General features: G+C 46.6%; 1 protein-coding gene across 1 annotated transcript in view; it reads left to right on the top strand.

Annotated features, from left to right (window-relative positions):
- The window catches only part of ABL1 (ABL proto-oncogene 1, non-receptor tyrosine kinase), a 32,957-nt gene that overhangs the window by 6,447 nt on the left and 14,289 nt on the right, over positions 1-12,221 (top strand). The window contains exons 3-4 of the mRNA XM_008590511.1: positions 2,865-3,137; positions 11,435-11,519. Of these exons, the coding sequence (XP_008588733.1) occupies positions 3,024-3,137; positions 11,435-11,519 (199 nt within the window). The 5' untranslated portion in view covers positions 2,865-3,023. The remainder of the gene's footprint in view (positions 1-2,864; positions 3,138-11,434; positions 11,520-12,221) is intronic.

Below are 12,221 nucleotides of genomic sequence, written 5' to 3' on the forward strand. Positions count from 1 at the left end.
GCTCACTGGCTGAGCGAGGTGCGGGGGCAACGCTGAGGGTTGCAATCCCGTTGCCGGTCCCCGGTCCGGTACGGGGGCAACACTGAGGGTTGCGATCTGTTGCCGGACACGGAAAAAGACAAAAGACAAAAAAAAAAAAAAAAAACTACAGCTAATCAGAAGGAAGCCACTAGACCTGACCGTTGTTGGGAAACGGAGAAGGGGACTGTGAATCGAATATGCAGTGCATTTGAGGGAGAGCAGTTTTAACATTTTGTAAGTGTCAGTATGTTAGTTTATTTTGAAGATGACCTAGGTCACAAGGTCTATAAATTTAATTATTGGAAGGGATAAGTTTTGCCCATTCAGTGAAACCTCCTGTAACTCTGAAATCTCTAACAGAGTAGCCTGTAAGGGAGTGAAGGAGACCAGGAACAAAGGCTGCATGAATTAAGGCTGCGGAGAGCTGTTAGCATTCCATGGGCATCAAAGGAACTTGATCTCCGGGGTGGGGAGTACTGCTCTCAGGCCACTCCGTGCTCCACGCCCTGATGGGAGAGATGGGTAAGGAGCCTCACTCCAGGTGCCTGCCCCAGGGGCCCTGCAAGCGACATGGACTCTTTTGCCTAACATAATGCCAGTGATTTTCCGGGTGGGAGGGGTGCTGTGATTCCAAGAATGTCGTCTTGGGATGTCTTTCTTACTTCTCTATGCTCCTTGGTAGGGAAAACACCATCAGCTGAGCTACCCTGAGAGAAAAGGGGTCAGAGCATTTGCTACCTGCAGTGAAGTAGTTGGACACCTGGATGACTTTTCCTGAGGCAGGCAGGGACTGGGAGCTGTTCTCGTGTCCTACTCAGTTTTCTTTGTGAACCGCACTTACATCTGCGACTGATGCTGAGGAGACCGTGTACGTCATTGCATGGGCATCGTGCCAACACATCCCTCAGCACTGCTGGCTTCCGCCCCTCCACCCCCAGCACCCACACGCACTCTGTGTGCATGTTCATGGGTCTGAGCGTGACTCGTAGCATGTCCCTAGAGCAGCTCACTGAGAGGTTTCTCTTTGGAGCTCTGAAGTATAAAAGTGGGGCCTCCTGGTGGGCCTCCGCATCCTAATAGGTCGTGCATTCAGAGGCACCATCCTGCAGAGGAACAGGCTGGTGTCTCTGGGCCACAGCCATCATGTGAGGAGCAAGTTCTCCAGAGCTGGGGAGTCTTTCTGGACAAGTCTTGAGTTTCTCAGAATTTTATTTTAGTAGGATTGTTACCAAGAGATTGTAAACCCAAAGTTTGCTATTGGCTTGCCTGAATTTTAAAAATTCACTTATGTCATCTTCCCAAGCAAAAAAGAAAGAAAAAAATTTTCCTTGTTAATGAATCCTGTTTACCTTCTTGAGGGTTATAGGTGATATTAACATGTGCATTCTATTATTTTCTTTTTTAAAAAAAATATTTTTATTATCTAATGTGACACATACAGAAAGTAGTGGTGCCTAACTTAACCAACAGCCACAGGTCTAGCCCTGCCATGTGTGTTTCAGGCTTTTTCTCCCCCTTTTTCTTTTTAAGTAATAGGATATTACAGCTACAGTGAATGCTGATCCTGTTCCTTTTTCTCCTCTTGCCCCAAGTGTCACCACTGTCTCAAATATGTATTTCTCTTTCCCACATCTTTGCAGTTTGGGCAAATCTTCTGAATGCCTAGTGGTGATTTTAAGTATCCTTTCCACCTTCAGCCTTGGTTGGCTGCCCTTGGCAAGCCAATAGATTCATAGATGTGCCTGGAGCCCAGATGTTGTGTGTGGATTTTAATGTGGAATTGGTTTTGGTAAAGAAGCGTTCCTTTGCCACATCACTGAAACAAACTAGAAGAGGAGAAAAAGGGTAGCTGGCTCCACCCATGCTGTTGCGTTCTGCCAGCCTGCCCGCTTCCCTTCCTCTCCTTCTCTGTGTCCAGGCAAGAACTCTGCATGGAGAGGTTGTTGCAGAGGTCCTCACCTGCTATAAGTCTCAAACAGAGACTCGAATGCTCTTTGTTTACTTCCCCATGACGGTGAAGGCTGTGTCATCTCCTTTTGCAGCCATGCAAGTCCCTACTCTATTCCTGGAGAGTACAGGGGGCATCCTACATGGGCATACTGCTGGGATTTGCAAGTCTTGGCCTCCTATGCTTCCCACTAGACCCAAAGTGAGGGGGTACAAATGCAAAGGCGATTTACATTTTGTCTAGTGATTTTCATCTTCTGATCACTGTCCCATTTTAGGTTTTATCTCTTTATAATTATAAATTAAATAATTTTCTTTTCCAATGAGCAAATACTTATTAAGTTCTACTATTCATTAATTTATGTGACAGTTATTTAGCATGTATTTTGTGCTCATTTCCTGTTCTCAACATTGGGGGGACAGGGTAAAAAAAGACAGCTTAGGGCTCTGCTCTCATGAAGTTTACATTCGGTTGGATGGAGACAGGTAATAATTAAGCAAATAAACAGGAAATTATAGACTAGTGGCAAGTATGATGCAGAGAAATGAGACATATGCTATGATGACTCGTGCCAGGTGGTGAGTTGGGGGGTCAGGGGAGACTTCACAGACATTTAAACTGGCCTTGGAATGGTCAGAGAAACTGGGCATGCAAATATCAGAGGAGTGGAGGATTTTGGGCAGAGGGAGCAGCAGATGCAAAGGCCCTGAGGCCTTCTATTGTATCTTCATGCTTTAGCAAGTAAATTATGGCATCTAAGCACTTAGTCCTGTGTGGAGAGCTGTTTATCTGAGGTTTTGCTGTGCGTTAAATTAAACCTCAGTCAAGTGGGTTTATCTGAATTGTTTGAGATTGCACCTGCTGTATGGCTGAAGGCTTTTCCCTGTTTCCCCAGCTCTACGTCTCTTCAGAGAGCCGCTTCAACACTCTGGCTGAGTTGGTCCATCACCATTCAACTGTGGCAGACGGGCTCATCACCACTCTCCACTATCCTGCCCCGAAGCGCAACAAGCCCACTGTCTACGGCGTGTCCCCCAACTACGACAAGTGGGAGATGGAGCGCACGGACATCACCATGAAGCACAAGCTGGGCGGGGGCCAGTACGGGGAGGTGTACGAGGGCGTGTGGAAGAAGTACAGCCTGACGGTGGCCGTGAAGACCTTGAAGGTGGGACCAGTTTGCCAGGGTGTGGCCAGAGCCACCACAGCCGCGGTGTCTCAACAGTTAAACATGGTCAGGTGTCTGCCGGCGTCAGTAATGCTCCTTCCAGAAAGCTGCCTTCTGCAGACGGGTCTGAGGAGCTCATTGGTGCATTGGTGCCCAGTCTTATGTCATCTGTGTTTCTTTGTATGGGCTGAATCCTTCTCGTAGTCTCAGGGTGTTTCCACATATGGTGAGAGCTGACAAGTGCTGAGAGTTTTTAGTGTAAAAAGGTTAGTCATTTGATGAAGTTTTTTCATTCTACAGCAAGGTTCTTTTAAAGCCATGGGTTTCTGTTCTGTTCATGTGGCCTGGAGATTGCTTCCTACTAAGAGTTAAGAGAAGGAAAAAAGTTCTCTGAGTTTTGAAAGAAGGAGGTTTAACCAAAGTGCACTTGACTCTGCTGTGGATTCTTGTTGGTACTTTGAGAGGAAAGTGCACTGGGTGTTTCTAGCGAGTTCCAGTTCTTTTTTTTTTTTTTGTCTTTTTTGTCGTGTCCGGCAACGGATCGCAACCCTCAGTGTTGCTCCCGCGCCTGACCGGGGACCGGCAACGGGATCGCAACCCTCGGCGCTGCTCCCGCGCCTCGCTCAGCCAGTGAGCGGGAACCAGTCCGTATGTGGGATCCAAACCCTCGGGTGGGAGCACCGCCGCGCTTCCCAAGCGGTGCACTATCCAGTGCGCCACCGGGCCGGCCCCTGCGAGTTCCAGTTCTTTTTTTTTTTTTTGTCTTTTTTGTCGTGTCCGGCAATGGATCGCAACCCTCAGTGTTGCTCCCGCGCCTGACCGGGGACCGGCAACGGGATCGCAACCCTCGGCGCTGCTCCCGCGCCTCGCTCAGCCAGTCGGATCGCAACCCTCAGTGTTGCTCCCGCGCCTGACCGGGGACCGGCAACGGGATCGCAACCCTCGGTGTTGCTCCCGCGCCTCGTTCAGCCAGTGAGCGGGAACCGGTCCGTATGTGGGATCCAAACCCTCGGGTGGGAGCACCGCCGCGCTTCCCAAGCGGTGCACTATCCAGTGCGCCACCGGGCCGGCCCCTGCGAGTTCCAGTTCTCTGCGTCGTGTGCCCAGACTTCGGCAAACAGAGGTGGCAGTGCGTCCACTAGAAGGCATCAAGGAAACTCGCTTTTTACTAACTCAGATGCTGCCTGTTTTTTCTTGTTAACTGTGACTTTCACCCTCAACTAATGAATAATGTTTATAGTTTCCAGGCAGTTTTTTTTTTTCTTTTCTTTTGAAGTTCTTTGAAATCCTTAGAACACCAAGGAAAGAAAGTTTTCATTTTCAGCTCTCAAAATGTGATCTGAGCTTTTCCCAGCGGCAAGAGTGTCCCCTAGTGTTGACCCGTGTTATTTTCACTTCTTTTAAGTGAACTCTGATTACATTGAGGGATCCCCTTTTAGTAGCTATTGGAAAACAAAAAGAACTGGAAGATACAGTGCTGGGAAAAATAGACCCAAGTTTGTGCAGGTGTCTCAAAAGTCAGGTACGTGCATCAAGACTGGCGCAGCCAAATGCTTGCCTTCTAGGGACCCTGTGACTTACCTGCTGCCTTCCCTCAAATGCACAGTGAAATGGGCAGTGTGGTTTGGGGCTGAGAAAAAGTGACTGCTTTAGAGAAAATATTGAATCCTTTAGTTCTAGAAACCACAGGTGGTTTCCTGATGCTCATACTCAACGTTTCCCTACATTAGTCCTTGGGGCAGATCTGACCCTTGGGGGGAGGGGCGGCATGGTTTGGGGTCACCTAGAGGATTCCTGGATATTTTCCAGATAGGACTTTTTAAATTTTATAAATAATCACCAAGTTCCTCACTTCTGTTTTCCAGACCCTGGGCTTAACACTGGGATTAGACAGTGAATCAGACGGCTTGTCACCTCAGGCATTGGATAGTCTAGGTTGTAGGAGAAAATAGGCAAAATAACAAGGATTGCAGTACAGGGTGGCAAATGCAGCATTTGAGGCACATGCTCAGAGCTGTGGCACCGCAAGGACATGAGTGAAGGAGGGGCTGGTGAGCTGTGCTTGGCAGGGAGAAAGCATTAAGCGACTTGTGAGCCAGGCCGTGTTGAGGAGTCGGACTTGGCAGAGGCAGAGAGAAAAGCTAGGGGCATTGAGGGGCACGATAAGTCACAATGGCCTTGAACCCGGGCTCAGGAGCTGGGGTTTTATCCTGGAGGGAGTGGGGAGCCATTGAGGGATCTGATGCACAGAAATCACATGATTTGATTTGATTTTCACAAAGATTACTACATTGGAGGGTGCTATTACTTGGTGGCTAGTGTATTGTAAATCCAGCAATCCCAGGCTTTTGTACCTGTACACCAAGTTTTGAAACCAACTACTGTCTTTTACACATGTGCAGGTTAGTTCAGTATTCTCAAATAAAAGAACAGAAAGAACAGACCGTGTCCCACAGACTGTGTGAGCACAGGGAGAGGGGTGTGCTGGTGCTCCGTTCCTTGATCGACACAGGGTTGAAGACCAGGCCCAGAGAAATGGACCCTTGACAGCTCAAAAGGCCCAAGTGTTACATCTATCAGAATTTGCATTAGGGATTTTAAAAAGAAAGAAGAATGGGGGCATGGTATCTTGAAAGTGTATTCTCAAGTGTGCATGTTGTATTTACAGCAGCAACATGAGTGTAAACAGTAGGCAATAAACTTTTATTTAATTTAAAAAAAAAGAATTTGCAAAAATGAAGAAAGAGTAAAAGCTCAAAATACACTAGATTTCAGCCAGTAAAGGCATGTTTGAAAACTTCAAAGTAAAAAGAGATAGAGTTTGCACAACTTGAAATTTGGGGAAGAGACCGGCCGGTTAACTCACTTGGTAGAGTATGGTGCTGAGAACACCAAGATCAAGGGTTCAGATCTCTGTACCAACCAGCTGCCAAAAAAAGAAAAAAAAAATTGGAGGGAAAACCCACCTGAGTAGATGATGCTGCGGCATTATTTCCTAAACAACAGTAGCAGGAGATTACAGAGGAGGGAATGTCCTGGAGCTCGGTGGTGGTGCTGGAGGTGGTTCCCCTATGCCAGTGAATCAGAATTTTGCCTGGAAGTGGGTGTGTTTCAGAAGATGCTTTACTAATAATGAATCGTTATACTTTTATTATACTTTTAATGATTTTTCCCAAGAACCTTGTTACTTTATGGTGCCAAAGTTGGCAAAGATTTATAGGTGCTGGTTGCATTGATTTCTGTGAGTAGTCACCCCAAGTGGTATCTAATTAGATATGTTCATTCAAAATACACTAATAAGCAACTGCTAAATAAATTATCCCTCCTTCCACCTGGCCCTGCACAAAAACATCTCAACAGAATGTTGCCTGCTTGTCAAATAGGATTAGTATCAATATGTGCGGCGTTTACTATAGAAGTTGAGAATTTTGAGCGGGTCCTAAATTAAGTAAAGGCTCACACCAATGGAGCTCTTACTGTGTATCTGGCAGAATTCTGAGTGCTTGTTACGTGGAGCATCTCATTTAGTTCTTACAGCCTTAAGAGCAGTGTAATGGCTTGTGTCGCTGTTTGAGGCCGAGGACGCTGAAGCTGAGTGAGGTGCAGTAACTGGCCTGGCTCTGCACAGCCAGCAGTGGCAGAGGCAGGATTCAAACCCAGGCACCAGCTCCAGAGCCCAGCTCTTTTTTTTTTTTTTAATTGTAACTACTCAGATTCTTATTCCTCAAACACCAGGAAAAATATACATAAACCACAGTTCTGCCTCTTTTAGAAAATCACCTTTTTCTCTCTCTCCCATTCACCTCCCTCACAGTCTGTAGCTCCAATCTATCCTCTTCAGAACTCCTTGAAAAAGCCTTGTAGCTGTAGCCCAAGCTTCATTCATTCAACGGATCTCTCTGAGCACCTCTCTTTGCGCAGCCCAGACTGGGTACATGACGGGTCTCTTAAACCCCTCCTGTTTTTGTACTGCTGGCCCCTCAAAGGGCAGAGCCTGAGCCTCCCTAACCAGCAGCGGAGCAAGGCCCTACTTAAGGCAGCACTGGGTCACAGACCTTCAGAGCAGAAGACAGGATGACATGAAGGAAGGAGGGCACTAGGCTGACCCCTACAGACGGGAAGCTGGAATTACAGCAAAGGCCCCTGGACTGGGAACTGCCTGTTGGAGTTTTGACAGTATCGGGCAGGACGCAGGCATTGCCACACCTGTGTGCAGTCGGTGTTAAAGGCAGCATGTGCTTGAGAGAACCAGCTGTCAAGTACAAGAATCCCCAAGGTTTAAATGAGCCCTGTTCCAGAAATTTATTTGTAACTCAGTTTTTTCTGTGAAACAGTTGTGTAAGTAATAGAATTTAGAAGAGACTACTGTTTGTCTAATTGTGGCCTTAAGGTTGACTCACAAACTGACAAACTTACTATTAAAATGGTGGAAAATAATATATGTTTTTTGAGTGAGTAATATATGCACATAATCCTCTCCCACCCTCAATTTTTGCATCTTTCCTGAGTCCACATGTGTGAACCTTTTTTTTTTTTAAACCATATGACACATACTGTACACATTGCCCTATACCTTCTGTTGTCCACTTTATGTCTTGGCAGTTGGTCCTTGTCGGCACATGTAAGGCTGTGTTGTTTTTATATGGATGTATTTTAATGTGGACCAGCCCTCAATAGGCCTTTGAATGTATCTTGGCAGTTGGTCCTTGTCAGCACATATAAGGCTGTGTTGTTTTTATATGGATGTATTTTAATGTGGACCAGCCCTCAATAGGCCTTTGTGTTATTTTCAGTATTTTTCTATTATGAACAGTGCCACAGGGATTATCCTTGTTTGCACATCTGCGAGACTGTCCTGGTGGGTCAGTTCCTCAGAAACACTAGGTCAGGGACCATGTGCATTTATGGTTTTGATTGAACTGTCACCGTGCCTCTGAGGAGCTCGTGACAATTTGCAGTCCACCAGTGGTGCTGAGAAAGTGCCTCACAATACCATGTGACTTGGTTTTGGTTTTATTTTTTTCTCCCAGGAAGTAGATTTTATCGGGGAGCTCCAGAAACAAACAGAGAAGAAAGGGCTCCGTGACAGCGTTCACACTTGGCAGTCACATGCATTGGTTCTCTGACTTTACAAGAAGGGCTGTGCATCAGGGACGGAGGCCGTGCCATGCCCACTCTTGCAGCAGGTTCTCCTCTGGCCGTGGAGCTGGATACAGTGGCACCATTCGGGGACCAGAGTTCCTGGGGTTCCTCTCTGAGGTTGCTTCTCGCGGCTTTTCACTTGAGCCTTAGCTCCCACATCGGCCTTGGGCCACCCTCAGTCGAGCTCAGAAGCTGCCCCGTCTCTCCAGTGTGGTTTTAATCGTGTTCATCCCATTCCATCTGCTAGGTGAAGGATGGCACTTCACCGTGCTTGTAATCTTGCCCACATAGCATTTGGTTGAGAACCAGAAACGGATGTGGAAACTGATGTGTCTGTAGTTAAGAGCCCTGTTCCAGGCCAGGGATCCCTGCGGAGAGGGAGGCTGGCACCGAGAGCTCTAAAGGCTGTGCAGGAGCAGCTGGCTGCTGAGCCACTTCCTTTTTATGCTGTATAGAACCTACACATGCAAGTGAACAAAAAGGAGATGCTTGATTAGAAGATACATGTGAGATCTCAAGTCTGGGAGAACATGTCTGTGAGAAGACAAAAAAACCCAGTATTCATTAAAGAACCAGCCTTTCTTTCATACAAGCACTACCTTTGGTCTGCTTGTCAGGAGTAGAGACCAACTGTTTAAGTAACAGTAAAAGTGAGCACCACTGATAGAGTGCTGAGCATGTTCCAGGCACCACTCTTGGCACTCTGTGCATGAGGCAGATGCAGATATTCCCTCCATTTCGTAGATAGGGAAACAAGTTCAGAGAGGGCAAGTAACTTGTCAAGGTCACACAGCAGCAGAGCTAGATTGGTATAATTGACAGGTCATCCTCTTAACCACTCCACTGTAGCATCCAAAATGTTCATCCACATCTGGGCCAGGCCACTTAGTCCTTTTGAAAAGAAGCTAGTTGACCCATCTCCCTCCTTAACAGGCACAGAAGAGACAAGGCTGGAAATTCACAGCTTTCACTCAAAGCATTTCCTTCACACTGACTCATCTGAGTTAGTTTTATTTTACTATGTAAATGGAAGGATTCTCTTCCAAAGGATGATGTGAAATTTTTTAATAAAAATGAAGGCATGTCACAGGAAAGCATCGGGGATATTTCCAGTTTAACACAACTACAAATCTAGGTCGCTGCTAGTAGCTTAAATTATAAATTGAAGTACATCTGATTCCAGCAGGGGGAGACAAATTCACACCGATTTTTCTCAACAAAAAAAAAAAGCAAGGAATTATTTATACTGTGCTTGTATGTATGTGTCTGTGTGTTTGTAAAGAGAGAGAAAGACAGACAGACAAGAAGATGGGTGCCTTTGCAAACCGTATTGCTCCTTTTGCACGTTTATGCCTCTCAAGATCTATAACGTGGGGCTTTTAGAAAAGGGTCAGTAGCTATAAAAACAAATATTTCTGAAATGATTTCACTGTGCATGGTTTATTATGTGGTGCTTTAAAAAAGGAAAACTCCAGTTGTCTAGAAACCTTCATTCAAAAGCTGCTTTTTGAACATAGTGTTGGCCAGGCAAGGTTGTTAAAGCCCCAGTCCTGTACGTGAGCAGCATCGAATCCCCCAATTATGGCAGGCGATCACTCTCCAGCCTTTGACATTAGTGTGTCACCCTGGTAAATCAGAGCACACCACGCCGAAAACAGCATGGTCTGCTGAGCATGTTAAGGCGCAGAGAGGACTCAGAAGAATTAGACAGCCAGTGAGGTGGCTGCAGGGCTGTTCTTTCCCCCTGTACAGCTTGACGCAGTGACTACCAACGATGCTTAATTGACATTAGGAGGGGCTCACCATTTTTAAAGAGCAATAAATTGTTTCTAAGTTTCAGTCTTACAGAGCCCTAAGCTAAGTGATAATGGGCTGACACATATCCTCCTTGGTCACGCTTCGCTTGTAAACATGATCGACCAAAGCAAGAGGGCTCTAAGTAAAGGTTGACCCGTCCTCTGGAAGTCTTCCCCATGTCAGAGGGAGGCACTGGGGCAGCCACAGTGAGCAGTACAGTAAGGACGCTTTAGCTCCTTGCTTCCTGAAGGAGTAGGAACAGTGTATAAGATTCCACATTTAACAGGAAGTGGATAAAGCTTTCCTCTTTGGGGAACGTAGTTTTCAAGAAGTTCACTTCCGATCCCCCATGCAGTCTTTCTCTTCAGACAGACTCAAAACTTCATGTTGAAACGTGAAGGTGTCTTGCTTCTTTCTTTGACCTTCATAGCCAGATCCTCACAGCTGAATATACCATCTCAGTTATGACCCACTTGCTGCTTGTTTTGATGGTTGGTTCAGAAGACATTGGCTTTTTCAAGTCAAAAAGAGGCTGACTGATGTATGCCAAGGCCACAGCTCTGTGTGATGGGGCCAGGTGCCGCAGGACTTCAGACTCGACCCTGGACTGAAAAATGTGAGGAAATGTCATCTCATTTGCCCTGGGCCAATATCTTTTTCTCCCCGTTGGCATTTAGGTACTATGGACTTGTTAAAATGTGACGTATACTGATGGTACTTGTGAATCCATTGTTAGGGTTGCTGCTGTTGAGGATTATTTTAGAATCTGAGTAATTGACCTGACAGATCGTGGTGATTGCTTCATTAAGAGCCCCATGACACTGCATGCGTAAGCAGTTCAGCATCCTCTGTTTCTGCCATATTTTGTAGTATCTCTTTTTGTCATCAGGGTCTCTCCTCTTAAAAGGGTAATTTCAGATCCTTCAAGTATTTTTTTTTTTAAATGTTAGGTGTGTTAGGACCCCTGAGAGATCAGATATTCCTTAGGAAATAGGGCCTTGTTTGTGGTGGTGGTAGCCTCTACACACCTCCCCCACCCTGGTGGACTCCAGGAGTTGGGGAAACACTTACCCCTGCAGAGCAGCCACCAGAAGCAAGTTATCAACATGTGCAAGCCAACTTTGACCTGTTGCCCTGCATAAGAATTCCAAAGTTCAGCACCAAAGGGGAAAATTCTTTGTGCCATTGGGGTGATAACCAACTGTCATGGAACCTGTCCAGAGCAATGTGGCTGTAGAAAAGGTGGTCCTGGATGCTTGTACATTGAGGCTACAGTTTGTATTAACCATTCAAGTCATACTTTCCCACTTAAACACTTCCTTGCTGAAATAATTTCACTTCTTTTTTTCCTTCTACAGGAAGATACCATGGAGGTGGAAGAGTTCTTGAAAGAAGCTGCAGTAATGAAAGAGATCAAACACCCTAACCTAGTACAGTTACTCGGTAAGTGAGTGCACACCAAGGAGAGGGAAGCAGACCGTCTGGGGTGACACAGACACTGTACATGAAGTGACGAATGGCTCCCTGTGTTAAGGTTCTGATTTGGACCTTCTGAGCTCTGTCAACATTCTGTATATGACACAGAGAGAATATGTTATTTTTATTTTTATATTATTTTATTTTTTTTAGAAAATGTAATTTTATTAATATTATTTTTTACATTCTAGGATGTTGCGGAGCAGTTGGGAGGGATGGGGAGAGGGGAAAGGGGAAGGAAATGGGATGGAAGAAGGAGGAAGGAGGAGGGGCAGGATTGAGGCCTGTGGCGCACCCCCCTCATTCCCACAGAGGGACTGGAGGGCTTCCAGTGGTGGTTCGGTCATTGCTGGGCTGGGTGCAGGTGTCAGAGGGGTGTGGAAAAGCCCTCACCCTCACCATCTCAGCTCAGGAACCCAGGGCCCTCCTTGCTGCAGTTTGGTGGTCGTCACTGGGCTAGTTACATGTCAGGGGGGCATGGCCGAGGCCCACAGTTCCCTACTGCCCCAGGTTGGGAGAGCCCAGGGCGCTTCCTGCAGTGGCTCAATGGTCACCGCTGGGCTGGCTGCAGGTGGGGGAGGGCATGGCCGAGGCCTGAGGCCCCCCACCACCCCAGCTTGGGAGAGCCTAGGGCGCTTGCTGCTTGAGAATATGTTATTTTTTTTTTTT

This window comes from Galeopterus variegatus, unplaced genomic scaffold (genome assembly GCF_000696425.1).
Source record: "Galeopterus variegatus unplaced genomic scaffold, G_variegatus-3.0.2 Scaffold6171, whole genome shotgun sequence".
NCBI lineage: Eukaryota > Metazoa > Chordata > Mammalia > Dermoptera > Cynocephalidae > Galeopterus > Galeopterus variegatus.